Source organism: Fukomys damarensis, unplaced genomic scaffold (genome assembly GCF_012274545.1).
Source record: "Fukomys damarensis isolate Sample0158 unplaced genomic scaffold, DMR_v1.0_HiC HiC_scaffold_11, whole genome shotgun sequence".
Lineage (NCBI taxonomy): Eukaryota > Metazoa > Chordata > Mammalia > Rodentia > Bathyergidae > Fukomys > Fukomys damarensis.
Window position 1 is genome coordinate 40,935,937 of NW_022900923.1, and position 18,493 is coordinate 40,954,429.

Sequence of the window (18,493 nt, forward strand, 5' to 3'; positions counted from 1 at the left end):
CACAGGAGCTCGTCCACGGCCTCCGGCCTTCCCGGGCTCGCACCCCACCGCTGGTCCTGGGCGGCGTTCTGCATCAGGGACTGTCCCACGCCGGGACTTCGGAGCTTACGGTCCAGACGATCGGGGACTGTATTGCTCTCCGTGCGCTCCCTCCAGACGGGGCATCCTCCCCGGCCGCTGCAGGAGCTCGTCCACGGCCTCCGGCCTTCCCGGGCTCGCACCCCACCGCTGGTCCTGGGCGGCGTTCTGCATCAGGGACTGTCCCACGCCGGGACTTCGGAGCTTACGGTCCAGACGATCGGTGACTGTATTCTGCTCTCCGGCCCTAGGCAGTGCTGGTTAACTGCCGGGTGCTGACTCAGTCCTTTATTCTGTGCGCTCTTCCAGTTCCACAGGCTAAAACAACCCTGAGGCCCAGGTCCTCGTTTTCGTTTCCTCTTAGGAAGGCCTGGATTTGATGAAAAGAGTTTGAATAAGAGTGGGGAACTGGAATTTGTGTTCTAGGCTTTCTAATACCTTGGCCTTCTTACTGTTGGCTGATTTTTAAAATCATGTGTTTTGTTTGGAGTTTTTGACATTTTTGAGCCAGGGTCTCACTATCTAGTCCAGGCTGACTATGTAGCCCAAGATGGCCTCCAGCTCACAGTGACCCTCCTGCCTCAGCCTTTCCAGTGCTGGGATTACAGGCATGCTGCCATACCCAGCTCTTAAATCTTAAATTTTTCCGAGCAGGGATAAATACTGGAAATAGTGGTCTACAACTGAAAGAGTCAGATGAGCTGCTAGTACTTTTCAGATAGGGAGAGTTACAAGTTGCATAGTAAACTGTTTGCCAACCATTGAAACTGGATTGTCGGACTGGGAGGCTGAGGCAGGAGGACTACCATGAGTTCCAGGCCAGCCTGGGCTACATAGATCATTGAAGATCAGCATGAACTTAACATAGGAAGACCCTGCCTCAAAAAACCCAAAAAGTTTAAAACTGGTTTACCTGCCTAGCAGTTTGCTTTTGCTCTCAGAACTGACCTACAGAGCCAAACAGTGGCCCACACTTATAATACCAGCCCTGGGAAGCTGAGGCAGGAAGATCCTGAGTTGGAAAATAACCTGGGTAATTTAACAAGACCTTCTCTCTGGTTTGTTTGTTTGTTTTTTGAGACAGTCTTACTTTGTAGTAGTGCAGGCTGGACTTGAACTGATTATGTAGCCCAGGCTGGCCTTAAACTCTGCGATCCTCTTGCCTCAGCCTCCCAAGTGCTAGGATTGCAGGGGTGTGCCACCACGCTCAACAGATTTCTGTTATTTTGAGACAGGGTCTTGCTTTGTAAGTTCAGGCTCCCCTTGAACTCGAAGCAGTCCTTCTGCCTCAGCCTCCTGAGTGTTGGGATTACAATGTAACACCATGCCTGACAAAACCAGAAACACTAATAACCTGGACCAAAGAGCAGTTCTCTTTTTCCATCTTTAGCCATGGGAGGAATAACTGAATCTTGAGATGGAACTTGTTAGAAAAATGAAAGTAGAACTTGTTTTAAAAATCCAGGTCTAAAGCACGTGATGCAGACGAGGCTCTGAGACCAGTAAGAAACATTTGTAAATGTCTCGGGTGGCTCTGTTACTGGTGCCTGCTTTATTGACAGGAACTGGAAATTAAACAGAAAAATTAAACCTTCCCTAAATTTTCCTGCTAACCATGGCACCTCAAATCTAGCAGCACAGTTGAGCAGCTTCCGTGCAGGGTGCTGTGGCAGGAGTCTGCCCCGCTGTGACGGTCTCAGGCTGCGTGTGCCCCTTGTGCTCACACTGCCACCACCCTGACGAGGCTCTCCGTCACTACCGCGGCTTCACCAGTGCACGCGCTGTCAGAGGTCTTCCCCATCGTCCCATCATTGAAAACAAAAACTGACAGCAGTGATCGTTAAGTACCTAACACGGTACCTGGGACCTCGTGCTCTGAGGAGTGTGAGTTCCTATTGCCGGATCATTTTTAAAAATTCATGGATTATGGGCTCGGGATTTACCTCAGTGGTTCCACTGCCTGTCTTGCAAGCTCAAGGACCTGAGTTTGATCCCCCAAAAGAGATTAATGGATTGTATTTTTTTTAAAGTAGCAGGAAAATTGAGCGGAATCCAGGGTTGCCGGGCACCCCCTTCGGTTTCCCTATTAACACCCCCGGAAGGTGTGACGCAGCCCTCACAGCTCATGAGCCAGGACCGAAGTGGCCTGTAGCTTTTCAGATTCCCTTAGTCTTTTACCTGATGCCTTTTTCTGCTTTGGCATCCCATCCAGAGACCATGCTAGGGAGGTGCATCTCCTTGGGTTTCTTTAGGGCTGTAACAGTTCCCCAACCCTTGCTTGTTTGCCCTGACCCTGACCATTGGGAGGAGATCGGGTTGTTGTGTGATGCCCCCTTAGCAGAAATTGTCTGATGTGCTCACAAGTAGACTGGGCTTGTGGGGTGTTGAGCAGAAACTCATGTAAGGCATTCTCGCGCACTGTCAGTGATTCCTGACTGATGGTATTGACCTCTGTCACCCGCTGAAGTAGTGTTTGTCCGCTTTCTCTACTATGAGGTTACCATCCCCCCTTTTACTGTACTGTCTTTGTTGGATGGAGACTGATTAATTTTTCACACAAACAAAAACTCAAGCAAAGAACCACCCAACTGCTTGGCATGGTGGTGCACACCTGTAATCCCAGCACTAGGGAGGATGAGGCAGGAGGATTACTGCAAGTTCAAGGCCAGCCTGAACTACATAGTGAGACCTTGTCTCAAAGCAAAACAAAACAAAACAAAATCCCAGTGTAGCTTCCTTGTGCTTCTTTAAAAATAGGTCTCAAGAGCCAGGGATTTAGCTCAGTGGTTGTGATGCCTGCCTCACAAGCACAGGATCCTGAGTTCGATCCCTGGTACTACAAAAAACAAAACTAAATAGGTCTCAGATGCTTCTGTATTCAAAGCCCTTCATTATACCTGCCCAGGCCTGCCCCTACCACTGCATCCATAGCTGACTGGGAATTTCCCTGCCTTCCCCTTAGGCCTTTACTCAGGTGGCAGCTCCTGTCCTGTCCTTAAGAATGGCTTTTCCTTTAGGTACTAGGGAGGCTGAGTCTGGAGGATCACCACAAGTTTGAGCTCGCCTGGGATACATAGTGAATTTAAGGCCAGCCTGTCTCAAAAACAAAACAAACAAAAAAAGGCTTTTCCCTTCCTTTTCATTTATCTGACACTGCTCACCTCAGAAGAGCCAACTGGAGAGGTTTTTTGCTTTGACTTTGAAGCCTTCCTGGGATAATCGAGTCTGTAATCTCTAAATGGTATCTGCTGCTGCCCCCCATATCAGTGTTGCAGTGATCTACTTTTGCTATGGGTAAAACTAAGTTTGTATTAATCATTCAGATTTCCCTTGGCTTAAGGGTTAGTGGAAAACAACTTAAGAATCATGGAGGGTTTGGGCACAGGGTGGACACCTGGAGGACCAGCCCCTGACAGGCTGAGATGGGAGCCCCCATGTGAGGCCTGCGCCTTGGCAACAGTGAGGACCCCCCCCCTCAAAAGAGAATCCTAGAGCCAGTGCCTATAAGACGTATTTATTCTAAAAAGTAAGTCTAAGGCCAGGGATTTAGCTCAGTGGTTCCACCAGCTGCCTCACAAGCACAAGGTCCCAAGTTCGATCCCTGGAACCAAAAAAAGAAAAGCCTAGGAAGGGATTCCTAGTTTTGTTCTGCTTCTCTGTATCTTACCACAGTAGCTTCAGTTTATGTTTGCCAAGAAACTACGACAGTGGGAAGGACACAGAGGTGGACAAAAGAGTGTCGGAGGCCAGGTGTGGGAGTCCTGAGGTGACCCTTTGTGGTGACTGTGCCCCAGGAGAAAGACCTCATGCATCGCCTGGATTCCGGGGTGGTAAAGAAATACACAGCGGGAGAGGACCTTCCAGTCCGAGCCAGACTGGCTGGCGGAGAGTTTATGAATCATCTGAAAATGACCCATGCCAGCTCCTTTCCCTGGCTGACCTACACTGGCCCTGTGGGGCTGGGCTCTGAGTGCTCTTCTGTCCCCTTAGGTTACCTGGTTGGCTCCTGAGCAGACAGCAGGAAAGGAGAAGCCCTTTGTCTACACCCAGGGCCAAGCTGTCCTGACCCGGGCCTTCTTCCCGTGCTTCGACACTCCCACGGTGAAGTACAGATACTCGGCGCTTGTGGAGGTCAGTCTCAGGGTGGGGCCCCTGCCCTTGAGCTTGGAGTTCCACCTAGGGTTAGCGCTATAGGCCTAGTCTCTCGGGAGGCTGACGCAGGGAAGTCACTTGAGCCCCATCCAAACAAAACAACTACATATGTGTGTGTGTGTGTGTGTGTGTGTGTGTGTGTGTATCATGTATATATTTTATATATGAATATATAAGTAGATAATTTCTAGTGTATTATGTCCTATTTCAATTGATGTTATATCCTTCTGGTGGTACCTTTAAAAGATTTTCTTCTAAATTCTTCCACTTCCAGAAATTTTACATAGCCTTCTGTTTAGTTTCTTAAAGCTTTTGTGCCAGGCATGGAGGATTGCCACGAGTTCGAGACCAGCCTGAATTACAGAGCAGGATTACAGAGCAAGACCCTGTCTCAAACAAAGTAAAACAGCCCGGGGATTTGGCTCAGTGGTTCCGACGCCTGCCTCACAAGCACAAGGGCCCGAGTTAGATCCCCGTTACCAATCAATCAATCAATTAACCCAGTACCAATCAATCAAAACAAAACAAAATAAAATACAATTAAAAAACAACTTTAAAGACTTTGTGTTCTCCAAGGGGGACTCTGGGCCATTTTCATTCCTGAGCAGGTTACTGGTTGTGCTGCCCCTCAGGCTGGTCAGAGGGGCCTCTCCAGGAAGACCTAAGCTTTCTTTATTGTCAGGTCCCCGATGGCTTCACAGCTGTGATGAGCGCAAGCACCTGGGAGAAGACAGGTCCAAATAAGTTCTTCTTCAAGATGTGCCACCCTGTCCCCTCCTATCTGATAGCCTTGGCTGTTGGAGATCTGGTTTCGGCAGAAGTTGGACCCAGGTAAGAGACAAAGACCCTAGAGGCAAAGGGACCAAGGACAAAATGAGTTCTAATCCTGCTGCCCAAAATGAGATCCCCAGTCCTGCTGGCAGTAGCCTCCCTCCTGGGCCGCCTTGCCGAACCATGTTGGGGTTTAGGCAAACGGTTTTAGGAGATTGAGCCTGGTCTGCAGCATCTTTTCATTCTAAATACCCATTTAGCAGCTATATTCACTTTTTTTTTTTTTTTTTTTGGTACCAGGGATCAAAACTCAGGACCTTGCACTTGGGAGACAGGAGGTGGAATTACTGAGCTAAATCCCTAGCATACTCACTTTTTTTTAAATCTTTGTACCAAGTCTCATTTTTTTCTAGCCCTTCATTCCTGGAAATACACAACTTTGCCCTCAGCTTTTCCCTCTGAAGAAGAAAGAGACTTTCCTTTCTGTCTGCTGCCAATACATGAATCTAAGCTTACAGGGAGGGGCTGCCTCTCTGAAGTTTAGTAGGGAAAAGGGGATTTTGTGAGGTTTCCTGAGCCAGGGAACTGCACTAGGACAGCTGTTTCCTGGCCATCACGTTATTGGCCACCAGTTTACTCCCACTATGGAAGCATCAAAGGTCGGACTGCCAAGCCGAGACCCCTTCTTGGCCCTGTTTCAGTTCTTTATCTCTGCCTTGCTGTCGGTTCCTGGAGGCGGTGGTACCCTGGCAAAGGTCATTCCAAGCCCGAGACCTTGTAACTGGGCTCAGCGACACCGCTGGCGTCATGACCCTGGTTCCCGGTATCCGATGGAATAACGGATGGGATTGCACTGGGTCGACTGTCCTTCAGCACAGGCAGTGTGTTTCTCTAAAAGAAGCAAAACCCCAAAGACCCCACAGTGCCAGTCGTGAAAGTCAAGGTAGTAACCCTTTCTTGGAATGTTGTCATCTTTGCAGTAGACAAGAAAACAGGTAAGGAAAGGAATATTCTTTGAGGATGCATTGACCCTTCCTTAGCTCTGTTAGTAAGAACATAAGTAATTAATGGATGATGGGAGAACAGCAGGTTCCAGACATGCTGGGTAACAACTGTTTTGAAGCCTCTATGGGAGAATGACAACATGGTGATCCAAACTAGGTGACGGAATCTACCTGGTGAAAGTGGCTTCATCAGCCGAGGCTCTGGTCCATTCGCTCATACAAGGTCAGGATCCCTGAATTCTGGGGTCATAAATGGTCTTGAGCTAATCACGCACCTCGAAGCCTTCGTTTTCTCTTGAACTGGATCTTCTCAGGTGTTGCTGTTGATTTCCCCCTTGTACTTTTACTTTTTTTTTTGAGGTACTGGGGATCGAACTCAGGACCTTGCGCTTGTGAGGCAGGCAACAGCACCACTGAGCGGAATCCCCAGCCTTTCCCCCTTTTACCTTAGTTTCTGTATCTTTTAATCATGAAAATTTCACATGTGTAGACAGTTGAAAGGTGAATACATTGAATGGCTCTGTGCCCACCCATTCTGTCATACTAGTTTTATTGACATGGGACTTTGTTTTTGTTTGTTTTATGTCATTTAAAAGTAAGTAGGAATGGGCCAGGGATTTAGCTCAGTGGTTCCACCACCTGCCTCTCAAATGGCAAGGGTCCTGAGTTCGGTACCAATGACTCTGATGTTTTTGTCTGTTTTTTGTTTTGTTTTGTTTGTTACCAGGGATCGAACTCAATGACTGATGAATGAAGCATCCCCCCCCCATCATTGTTGCACCAAAGACGATTAGCAATTTGCCTTTAATGTTAATTATTAGGCGTGTCTCTTAAGGTTCCTTTCAGTCCCAGCAGTTCTGTCCTCAGAGGTCTTTTTCTGTCCTATAAGTAGGAAGGAGACTAGCATTTAATGTGTGTTACTGTATAAGGCCTTTGGATGCTGTCATGGAGCCTCCACCATCGTGTGACAGACGAAGAAATAGGCTGGGAGATCTGGGGCTGTAGCTCAGTGGCAGAGTGGCCTGACTTGCCTGAAGCCCTGGCTTCAATCCTCGGTACCATACACATACAAAAACAAAGACAAAAACAAACCAGACTGGCAGAGCGGAGGTCACTTCCCAAGGCTGGCACTTAGGGCAGCAGGTGAAGCCTGAACACACTGGGTTTAGATCCTGCTTGGGTTCTTATTTCCCCCATGAGACTCTTGGGTTCTTATTTCCCCAGAGTAGGGAGTGGTCCCTGGGACCTGTGTAGGTGATCTGATCTGGTGTCTCCCATCTCTGGCTGACCTCACTGTCACAATCATCTGGCTCCAGTACAGGTCCGAGGCCCGTTTTCTGTAGGTGCTTTGTGGCTCGGGTCCCCGTGGCAGTGTCCACCTATCGGTCTGCCTTCTCTGTGCCTTTGCCCTTAGGAGCCGGGTGTGGGCAGAGCCCTGCCTGATTGAGGCTGCCAAGGAGGAGTACAGCGGGGTGATAGAAGAATTCTTGACAACAGGAGAAAAGCTTTTCGGACCTTATGTTTGGGGAAGGTATTGTGTCACATTAACCGAAGTGTTTTGTTCAATCAAGACCCTGCTATTGCCGCTTCTGCCCTCCTGTCTCCTACGGCAAGGTTTCCCTGAGCCGGGAAACAAAGGAGAGCAGGAAGAGAAGAGGCAGGACGAGCCAGGCGGCGCCTGCTCTCTGGGGAGGGGATCCTGAGAGAGAGGCTCCTTGCGTGATACCATTGAGTTGCCAAGTTCGATTTAGAGCTGTGGGAACACTCAGGGCCTCTCCTCCCAGCCGGATGTTTCCCTGTCTTGTTTTGTCCTTTGACATCTTCAGACTTGGGGGTGAGTGAAGGGGATGACTGTCGCCCTGCTTGGGAGGAGAAAGAGCGGTGGGGACTCCAGCTGCCCCAGAGGGAAGACACAGAGCAGGGCAGCGCCTGGAGGAGGCCTCGGCGCTGGCCCGAGGTCACTGCCTCCTGGGCGGGTCAGGTTCCACCTGGGCAGGAGGGAGATCTCTGCCGCAGGAGCCAGGCCGCCCCACGGCCCCGACTTCTCTGCAGGTACGACGTACTCTTTATGCCGCCGTCCTTTCCGTTTGGGGGAATGGAGAACCCTTGCCTGACCTTTGTCACCCCCTGCCTGCTCACGGGGGACCGGTCCTTGGCTGACGTCATCATCCACGAGATCTCACACAGTTGGTTCGGGAACCTGGTCACCAATGCCAGCTGGGGCGAGTCCTGGCTCAACGAGGGCTTCACCATGTACGCGCAGAGGAGGATCTCCACCATCCTCTACGGTGAGGCTGCTCCCTCCCCAGCCACGGTGCAGAGAGCTCACCAGGCCAGCCTTGCTCTCGGGAAGTGATTCCCACTCTGTTGCCTGCCAGCAGAATCGCAGGAGCCAGAGTTGGTGTCGGCTGGATCTTCACTCTGTGCAAGTGCGTGAGCTGCAGCCTCACCACGCTTGCTCCTCCCTGAGCCAGACAAGCCCTGGGTTGTTCACCCACGTGGCCGGTTCGTCCGTCCATCCATCCATTCACTTGGTTTACCTGAGACCGGGTCTCACTGTGTGACTTCGGCTGGCCGTGTGCTCGCGGCAGTCTTGCTGCTTCAGCCTCCCCCTGGGGTCACAGGCGTGCGCCGCCGTGTCCCACCGGCAGGTTAACTTACGAATGAGTCGTACGATCATCTTCATCGTTACCTTCCGCCTCTGTGCCCGCTTTGTCCCGGGCACCTTACACAAGTGTATCATTTAACACCTTTGACGTGGCTCCGTGAAACAACTACTTCATTCCACTTCTTTGTGAGTGTGCTCCGCCAGGAGTATAGGGAAGTGTTTCGTGTGCCCAAGTCACTTAGCAGAAGAGGGCAGCGCCTCAGATTGAGCCTAAGTGTGCTTTTAAATTTCATTCGTTCGCTTAATCAGTCATTCGTTCATACTTCTGGGGATGGACCTAGGACCTCATGTGTGCAAGCAAGCACTCACAGCTGAGCTGTTTCCCCAGCTCTTTGTTTGAAATTTAATTTGAGCCAGGTGTGGTAGCGCACGTCTCTCAGCACTTACCTCAGGAGGCTGAGGCAAGAGAATCACCAGGAGTTCAAGGCCAGCCTGAACTACACAGCAACACCCTATCTAGAAAAATAAATAAAACTAAAATTTAATCTGACAGAGGATCTGGCCAGATTGCCTGGCTGGTCTTAAACTTGGCGATCTTCCTGCCTCAGCTTCCCAAGTAGCTAGAATCATAAGCCTCACATCTAGCTCCAGGAATGCTTCTAAAAAAACTTTGCAGCTGGGGATTTAGCTCATTGGTGCTGTACCTGCTTCGCAAGTGCAAGGTCCTGAGTTTGATCCCTGGTACCAAAAAAAAAAAAACCCAAAAAACCTTTACAGCCTGGCGTGGTGGCATGTGCCTATAATGCCAGCGCTCAGGAGGCTGAGGTAGCAGAATGCTCACTTAAGTTTGAGGCCAGCCTGGCTACACAGTTCAAGACCAGCCTAAGCTTTGTAGTAAGACCCCATCTCACAAAACCACAAAGCCAGGCATGGCGGCTCACACCTGTAATCCCAGTGCTCAAGAGACTGAGACAGGAGGATCGCTGTGAATCCAAGGCCAGCCTGGGCTACATAGCAAGACCCTGTCTCAAAAAAACAAAAGGGTCGGTGGCCTGCCTTGCAAGTGCAAGGACCTGAGTTCAATCCCCGGTACCAAAAAAAAAGGGGGGGGGCTGGGGATTTAGCTCAGTGGTGCTGCTGCCTGCCTTGCAAACACAAGGACCCAAGTTTGATCCCTGGTACCAAAAAACTTTACTGTCTCATTAAGGAGAATCCACTGTGTATCAGATGTTATTGTTTGACCTGATGAAGATCTGTACGACTTAGAGTTTCTTTTCTTGTGTCAGTCCGGTTGGTGATGCTGAAGGAGTGTGTCCATTGTGGGCGGCTGCTTCTTCCCTTCTCCCTCCTCCCCTCCTGTCCGTGTCTAGATCCCTCCCCATTTGTTAAGTCTGTCTCCCTGTTTCTTACCTTTCATTTTACTCTTTATTTATACTTTGTGTTTCTCATGTAAGAAACCACGCAATATTTAAGCTCCTGGCTCTGCTTTACTTCTCTGAGACGTGTAGTGTCGAGGTGTGTGGTTTTCCTACAGGTGACTCAAATGTATCTGTTGTGGCCGAGAAGGATCCTTTGTATATATGCCGTGCTTGCTTTACCCATTCAGTCAACGGAAAGTTTAAGAAGAGGTTTTCTTTTTTTGGTACCGGGGATCGAACTCTGGACCTTACACTTGCAAAGCAGGCTGCGGAACCACTGAGTTAAATCCCGGCCCTTATGAGAGTACTCTTAAGTCATTAACTTTCTTCCAGGGGTTGGGCCTGCAGCTGGGTGGTGGAGCACATGCTGAGCATGCCCAAGGCCTGGGTGCGATCCCCAGCGGTGCCCCTAGTCTTCTACCGGTACATGGTACCCTTCGTGATATCTTTAATCCATCCCCAGTATCTCCGGTTGTTAGATAGGTAGGTTGTTCCTGATTTTCCATTGAAATAATTTGACAAACCTCTGTACATACACATTTTGTGAATCTCAGATGATTTCAGTAAGGATAAATTCTTAGAAACATCATTTCTGGGTCGCAGCGTTTTAAAGGCTTTGGTATTTCGGGTCTCTTACGGCCAGTTTGTACACATGTAGCCTCCCGCTCAGAGTACGCCGAGCTTTAGCCCGCTGTGACTGTCTTAAGCAGCCCCTAAATGCCGAAGCAGATGCTTCTCCCACTGTGCAGGTGAAGAAACTGGCTGAAAAGGGCCAGAGTCAGAGCTGACTGCTTCACACACCGTCTTCTTGTTACTTCATTTCAAGGCCCTTTAAAAATTCTGAAAGTGACGGTTCTCTTGTTTGATGGGAACAGTCAAATAAAAACTAGTTAAGATTTCATAGAAGATCAAATTTAGGGTCGGGGATTTAGCTCAGTGGTTCCACCGCCTGCCTGGCAAGCACAAGGACCCGAGTTTGATCCCCGGTACCAAAAAAGATCAAATTTATCTAAAAGTAAAAATACATTAATAAAGGTGAGCAGTCCCCCATGGTGGCGGGACAAGCAGCCGCTGTAAACCAAGTCCTTTGTGGCTGTAAACCAAGTCCTTTGTGGCCCAGAGCCGCAGGGAGCTGGGGTCTGAGGCCCGGCCCTGTGCAGCTTCAGGCCACGAGGGGGCAGCACAGCATCTTCCAGGAGGAAAGTACACTTACAGGTAGCTGACTTGGCAGTCCTGTGTGTTTTGGCCCAGGAGTGGCTTATACCTGTTTGGAGGCTGCTACCGGGAGGGCCCTGCTGCGGCAGCACATGGACATCACCGGAGAGGACCACCCACTCAACAAGCTCCGGGTGAAGATCGAGCCAGGTCAGCGCGTCTGCCTTCCGCCTCCTCTAAAATTATCCCTGGAGCCCCAGGTTAGCCTGACCTGGGAGGAACCTGCCAGAGCCCTTTCTAGCTGTACCAGGCCTGTCTCCAGGATGAACCCAGGCATGTCTGCCAGACGGGAGTTCTGGTTTGTCCTACACACTTCGTAACCAAAGCCTTGCGTTTGTGTAAGTCGGTATCACTTTACAAGGTACTTTCCCACTCCTTTTTCATCATCAAGTCAGACCTGTGGGTTCTGTCGAGTGTCAGCCTGATTTTACGGATGCTGGACTGAGCGCTAGATGACTTAAGGGACTTGTCCCAGGTCGTGTACCTAGTCAGTTCCAAATATAGAGCTTTTCATTTTTCTAACTTTTTTTTTGTTGCCAGGCATTGTGGCTCATGCTTATAATCCCAGCACTTTGGAGGCTGAGGCAGGAGGATCTCTGTGAGTTCAAGGCCAGCCTGAGCTACACAGCAAGATCCTGTCTCAAAAAAAAAAAGGGAAAAAGAAAAAAAACTTTTTTTGTTGTTAATTCCATGTATGACTAATCTGTAACCTTTTTGTATGGGGAAAGTTCATGTCCCTGGTGCCACTGGCTATAATAGTGAACTTCTTGTCCCCTGGTAATTAGTTCTCATCTGGAACGCTTGTGAAAATAACATGTTCTGGAAGGGGAGGTTGAGTAGGTAGGCACTGACCAACAGGACTGAAAGAGACTGAGCCCAGAGCTCCTTCCCAAGCTAACAGAGACAGGTGTGGTGACACACACCCATAATCCCGTCCTTTTAAGAGGCTGACACCAGAGGATTATAAATTCAAGCCCAGCCTGGGCAATTTAGCAAGACCCTGTCTCCAAATAAAATAAAATGGGGCTGAGGGTGTGGCTTAGTGTTAGAGCACTTGCCTGGTCCATTTGGTACCACATGAAAGGCTTGATGGGCCATAGCGGAGCAGAGCCTACCCTGGGAATAAGGAAGGAGTCAGTTCCCCTCCGAGGCGTTGTCCTCTTGGGGTCCACAGTGATTTCCTTAGAGCTGCTTTAGGAGAGGACAGGATGGATCTAGAAACCCAGGCCTTGCTATCCCTGGGGAAGCCGGAGTCTGGCCTCTGCCAGAGGTAATGTTTGAATCCAGAGCCTGAGAAAGAATAACAGATGGTTCAGTCACAAATAAAGGCTCAGCCGGGCGTGGTGGCGCACGCCTGTCATCCCAGCCCTGGGGAGGCTGAGGCAGGAGGATCACTGGGAATTTGAGGCCAGCCTGGGCTACATAATGGGTGCCAGGTCAGTCTCAACTACATAGTGAGACCCTGTCTCAAACAAAACAAGTAAAGGCTCGTCCTGTTGTCCTGTCCACTTTCTCTTCTGCCAGGTGTGGATCCGGATGATACATATAACGAAACCCCCTATGAGAAAGGCTTCTGCTTTGTCTCATATCTGGCCCACTTGGTGGGTGATCAAGACCAGTTTGACAATTTTCTCAAGGTATGGTCACCTCTCGAAGGGGGCAGAAGGATGAGGAGCAGATAAAGCAGCTGGGCCGGAGTGCCCGGGTAGAGGCATGGGGTGCAAGAGGTGAGGGGTTGGAGAGGGCCTGGGAAATGGAGGGGGCCTGTGCCCAGGGACCCCCAGAGAGGCTGAAAACTCGCTTCCCACAGGCCTACGTGGATGAGTTTAAATTCCAGAGCATCTTAGCCGACGACTTTCTGGAATTCTACCTGGACTATTTCCCTGAGCTGAAGGAAAGGAAAGTGGACTCCATTCCAGGTAAGCGAGGAGTGGTCCACAGGCTTCTAGGAAACGGTGGAGGGTTGGATGTGGCTACACCCAGGCAGGTTGGAGGATGTGGATTCAGTTCTCTGGTAAATGGCTCTGTGGGGAGCAGGCCCCTCCCGGAATCCAGGCCTGCCGGATCCAGGAGTGGTTTGGTTTTTGGTTTTGGTTTTGGTTTTTGTATTTGGTACCGGGGGCACCAAACCGCCGAGCTAAATCCCCGGCCCCCAGGAGTGTTGATGGTAATTACCATTCCATTTCTCTAGCCCGCTCTGCCCCGTTTCCTCTCATTTCCTCTTCCTCACTGTCTTCGTTTGCCCACCTGGACACACAGCCAGAGCCTCGTCTTCACCCAGCTAAAACTTGCAGGATGGTGATGGGCAGCAGCCCCTGCTGGAATGTCTCGGCGTGGCCTCCCCGGCCCTGGGCTCAGCCCAGAGGTCCTGCCTCCTCTGGGGAGGAGGGAGTGGTCTGTGGTGGGGAGGCGCGCCCCGCACCTGCCTGCACCCTGAGTCACTTGGCCTCCTGACACGGATTGGCCAGGCCCCAGTGGGAGGGCCGAGTTTCAAGGTCATGACACTCTGTAGCTAATGATAGTTAATAATTATTGAGTGCTTACTATGCATCAAGCGGAACACTAAACTCTGAATGTGTATTTGCTCATTTAATCTTCACCGTCAATTAAGGTAGGGCCTGTCACCCCGTTTTACAGGTAAACAGAGGTTCCCCTGGCCCCCCAGTGATAAATGGCAGAGCTGGGACGGGACCCTGGCGACCTTGCTTGAGGTGCTGGTGCTTAGTTAAGCACAGTGCTGTGGTGGTGTCGAGGGGAGACTGAACGTGATTGCAGCCGGGAAAGCCGCTCTCAGTGTGGCTCTGGTGACCTAATGCTTGCATACAGGCAAAAAGACTTTCGCAGAGGAAATGAACCCAGCCCAGTCTTCCGGTGACGCCCCACGTGTCACCTGGCAGGACCCTGTGGGCAGGTGACATTGAGTACAGAAGAAAGTGTGAGATGGACAGGGGAAGGGGTTGGAGTTTCCTGGGCAAGATGACCGCGATCCAGCCAGAGAACGCTGACAGCATCTTGTCCTCCCTGCAGGATTGGAGTTTGATCGCTGGCTGAATACCCCCGGCTGGCCCCCCTACCTCCCCGATCTCTCCCCTGGGGACTCACTCATGAAGCCGGCTGAAGAGCTGGCCCGGCTGTGGGTGACGGAGGAGCTGGACGTGCAGGCCATCGAAGCTGTGTCCATCTCTGCCTGGAAGACCTACCAGCTCATCTACTTCCTGGATGAGATCCTCCGGAAGTCCCCGCTCCCCTCTGGTAAGCTGAGCGAAGCTTCTTGTGTGCGGAGCTTTATGTCAGGAGACAGGGGAAGGCTCCAGAAAAGCTGTGATCGCGCCTGGAGGCGATGCCAGGCTGGCTTTGCACAGAATGTGTCATCAGAAGGACTTAGATGTACGAGGGCCACAGGGGACAAAATAGCAAACCTCGACTTCCTCAGTGCTCCCGCTCTGTAGGCCGCTCGTAAGCTCTGTGCGCCTTTAGGACACTTGCTCCCCTGACTACTCTGCATGGGCGGGACCGGGACTTTAATCCCCAGGTGACAAAGTGAACTGGAGACACAAATAGGTCACCCAGTGTCATAGTTGGGCTGGGATTTGAACCCAGTCATCCGAAGCCTTAACAACAATGCTTTGTTGCTGCTCAGTCAAAACTAATATTCACCCAGGGGTGAAACCCAGCTAAAGCTCTGATGCACTTAGCAAGTTCAGCGGTAGGAGAAAAAGTGGGTTTAAAAAAGTGAGTGTTGGAAAAAGTGGAAGCGGGATGATAGTACACACCTGTAATCCCAGCCACGCGGAGCCGGGGCAGGGAGGTGCAAAGTTGAAGGCCTGGGAAGCTCGGTGAGCCTCTGTTTCAGAAAAAGTAAAACAGGGGCTAGGGGTTTAGCTCAGTGGTTCCGCCACCTGCCTAGCAAGCCCGAGGTCCCGAGTTCGATCCCAGTACCGAGAAAGAAAAGTAAAACAGGATGTAGCTCAGTGGCAAAGCACTTGCCTGGCATGGTGAGGCCCTGGGATAAATTCCCAGTAGCACCAAAAAAAGAACATTTGAGGGGAATACGTGTTTAATCCAGGAAGGAGAATAGAGTGATGGGAGCGAAAGTACAGTCAGACCGAGAGACGTTTGGTAACTGTGACACCAGAATAAACACCACCTTTCTGGAGCATAAGATGAGCAGAACGAGTGGTAGAGTGGCTGGTTTGGAACCTCCTGGATATCTTCCCAGAGCTCTTGGAAGGGCTGAAAGTGGAGCTTCCGGGCTCCTCCTACTGATGGTCATTGCTGGCCCGTCCTGCCCTCCTCTCCAGGGAACGTGAAGAAACTCGGGGAGACATACCCGGCCATCTCCAGCGCCCGGAACGCAGAGCTCCAGCTGCGATGGGGCCAGATTGTCCTTAAGAATGACCACCAGGAGGACTTCTGGAAAGTCAAGGCGTTCCTGCAGAGCCAGGTGGGCGACGCCCCTTCCTGTCACGACGGTCAGCCGAGCTTTGGACCAGGAGCTACGCTCGAAGTCACCCTGCCGGCAGAGCCTGTCATAGCCTCATGGGGCTGAGCTGCAGAGCAGGGGTCCGGCCTCTGCAGTGCCCTGCTGCTCACCTTGGTATTAGTGCGGCTCCCGGAGGCATTGTCCTGGGGAAAAGGGGAAGCCGCAGGCTGCAGGTGCAGGGAGCCTTCTGCACATCAGCTAGGGAGGCCGGAGGGACAGAAGCTGGCCCGAGCTAACTCAAAACTGGGAAGAAGGGCAAGGCCGATACGCGGTCGGGTCATGGGGAAGTGCACGCGGGCAGAGCGAGGCAGGATGAGCACAGGGTGGAGCACACGGGTCCCTGCCCCCCGGGGAGGCTCTGGGGCTGAGGTGGGGCTCAGACCCCAGCCCACCTGACCGCACAGCCGGGGCTGGAGTGGCCCCGGCCCATTGGGCAGGGTGAGGGGCACTGGTTCAGGTGAGTAAGTGAATGTCCGCAGATTCCTCAGCAGGGAGTGGCGTGGAGATACGAGGAGTGCTCGGAGCTCACCTTATCAAGCGGGAGCTGCGTTTCTCCCGGAGTTCAAGCCCTCTGACCGCTCTCCAAACCTCTGGGGCTCGGGAGCCTGTGATGCCGCCGGCTCGGCGACGTGAATTCGACCTGTGGGTTTTCTTTAGCTTGGCCGCAGTTGGACCTTGCATGGCCTGGGCTTTATGTGCTGCAGCCTTTTTCGCCTGCCATGCCTTGGTGCCCAGCCTCCTGCAGCTCCCCGAGTGGGCATCCCATCGTGTCAGCCCATCTCGTCTGTTCTGTGGGGTGCAGATGCCCCCAAGGTACCATGGTTCGGATGCCTGTCGGGCCCCGTTTCTGTGGATCTTTGTCCTCTGAGGAGATGCCAGAATCAGAACCTCTCTGGGAAGCTGTGATCCCCAAGTCCCTTTCTGAGACCTGGTCGTGCCCACTGTTAGAGCTCCGCGCCCCAGTGGGGGCCCAAGGGCCGGGGAGACCCCCAAGCGAGCCGCTGAGGACGCGGGTCCATTTCTCCTTGCAGGGGAAGCAGAAGTACACCCTGCCACTGTACCACGCCATGATGGGCGGCAGCGAGGTGGCCCAGACCCTCGCCAGGGAGACCTTTGCCTCCACTGCTTCCCAGCTGCACAGCAACGTGGTCAACTACATCCAGCAGATCCTGGAGCCCAAGGGCAGCTAGGGCCTCACGCACACGGCCTCTGCCTCTTCAGACTTGTGGGCTTTCCAAGTCACTGCTCCCAACTTCCATTCCGCGTCAGCATCCCCAGGTGTCCGTCCCCACAGGCCCATCTGCTCTCTGGGTTTGTGTCTGAGACTCAGGCTTCTGGTCCCACTGATTCCTGGGACTAGAAGTCCAGGCTGCTGGTGGTGTTTGGGAGAGTTGGTCTCCCTCCTTCCACTTATGTTTCTGGGAGAAGCAGAGATGGGTCTGTCCTCTGTCTTTCTTTAATAAACGTTTTTAAGCAAAAACTAGGTAAGTTGTAGTACAGGTTGAGTGACTGTTAAACATTTCTGTTAGGGCTCCCGGATCTCTCATGGGTGGGTTCAGAAGCGGGAGGTGACCCTGTGGGTGACACTGTTCGCTTGTCCTTAAGGAACTGGCGGGTGGAGCTTGCACTTGGACATGCTTGTGAGCCCAGCACTCTGGGAGGCTGAGGCAAGAGTGTCGAATGTTTGAGCTCAGCTTGGACAACTTAGTGACTTAGTGAGACCGTCTCAAATTTTTACAAGGGCTGGGGTGTAGCTCAGTGCAAAGGCTACAGTATTGGGGAGAAAAGGACCTTTGAGGTGGGAGGAACTGGGCTCCCCACACAAGCCTATGAAAAAATATCTGGCCATATGTCTTGGCTGTTTCAGGGGAAATGCCCTGTCTGAATAGCTTTCCAGTTTTTCCACCATTTGCACATACACACAGGGTTTCTTAGTGTCTCTTTCTCTCCCTCTCCACCCTTTTCCTTATTTTCTTTATTGTGATAACGGGGATTAATTAATCCCAGGGCCTTCACACTGATCCCCACTGATCCGCTTTTTGAGACAAAGTTTTGCTAAGTCATTAAATTGCCCAGGCTGGGTTAGAATTTGGAATCTAGGCGTGGTAGGGCAATCAGGAGGCTGAGGCAGGACGATTGCCGTGAGTTCAAGGTCAGCCTGAAGCACATAGCAAGACTCTGCCTCTATAAATAAATAAAATGACTTAAATACAGAGACCCCCATGGGCGGGGGATGCAACTCAGTGGTACTGCGCCTGCCTGGCAAGTGCAAGGTCCTGAGTTTGAGTCCCTGTACTGGAGGAAAAAAAAATTCAGGGACCCCCAATCCACTCTCCACTGTGGCTCTGGAGTATGGGTCAGCCTCGCCTGCACTGCCTGGGGTTAGGAAGGAGAATTAAGTCCATTTGCTGTTAGTCCCAAAGCCAAGGAGAAGTGGTCACCAGGCAAACCCCAGGACTTTCCGCACTCAGCCTCACCGACAGGGATGTGACTGACTGGGCATGGACGGGAAGAGCAGTCAGCCCTGATATTTTGATGGCAGTCCACTTCCCAGGCTCTCAGGGCTGTTCTGGCAATGGCAGGACGTCAGGCCAGGAGGACTCCTGGAGCTGACCACACACTCCGCCCTCACTGTCCTGGGTCTCAGCCCTGAGCAGAAGTGACTTCCTGGTGCTGCGGAGACCCCTGCCCTGTGCAGGCGCGGGCAGAGCTGCTGGAAGCACCCTCTCCGCAGCTGGGCCTGTGCTCTGCCGCCCTCCGATCC

At 51.7% G+C, this 18,493-nt stretch overlaps 2 protein-coding genes across 4 annotated transcripts in view; both read left to right on the forward strand.

Annotated features, from left to right (window-relative positions):
- The first annotated feature begins 4,047 nt into the window (after positions 1-4,047).
- On the forward strand, positions 4,048-17,212 carry Rnpep (arginyl aminopeptidase). 3 transcript variants are annotated; one of them, XR_004516667.1, is made up of 11 exons: positions 4,048-4,209; positions 4,913-5,061; positions 7,420-7,536; positions 8,058-8,293; positions 11,283-11,396; positions 12,771-12,883; positions 13,057-13,165; positions 14,274-14,498; positions 15,548-15,690; positions 16,209-16,542; positions 16,761-16,834. XR_004516667.1 is itself a non-coding variant. In XM_033762162.1 (10 exons), exons 2-10 carry the CDS (start codon positions 4,937-4,939, stop codon positions 16,302-16,304), a joined length of 1,278 nt encoding a protein of 425 aa, XP_033618053.1. In that variant the 5' UTR covers positions 4,048-4,209; positions 4,913-4,936; the 3' UTR covers positions 16,305-16,844. The 3 variants fall into 3 exon arrangements, 2 of the variants coding, with proteins under 2 accessions (XP_033618053.1, XP_033618052.1); XM_033762162.1 differs by having other exon boundaries at positions 16,209-16,844; XM_033762161.1 differs by lacking the exon at positions 16,209-16,542 and having other exon boundaries at positions 4,049-4,209; positions 16,761-17,212.
- A 750-nt stretch (positions 17,213-17,962) lies between these two features.
- LOC104876889 (ETS-related transcription factor Elf-3) overlaps positions 17,963-18,493 on the forward strand; it is an 8,645-nt gene continuing 8,114 nt past the window's right edge. The window contains exon 1 of the mRNA XM_033761976.1: positions 17,963-17,975. Coding sequence (XP_033617867.1) covers positions 17,963-17,975 — 13 coding nt within the window. The remainder of the gene's footprint in view (positions 17,976-18,493) is intronic.

Bases quoted from the DNA above. Each gene is read 5' to 3' on its own strand.
- Rnpep (XM_033762161.1), top strand. From the start codon at position 4,937: ATGAGCGCAAGCACCTGGGAGAAGACAGGTCCAAATAAGTTCTTCTTC. The intron at 5,062-7,419 runs GTAAGAGACAAA...CTTTGCCCTTAG, and splicing joins TCGGCAGAAGTTGGACCCAG to GAGCCGGGTGTGGGCAGAGC. The intron at 12,884-13,056 runs GTATGGTCACCT...CGCTTCCCACAG, and splicing joins AGTTTGACAATTTTCTCAAG to GCCTACGTGGATGAGTTTAA.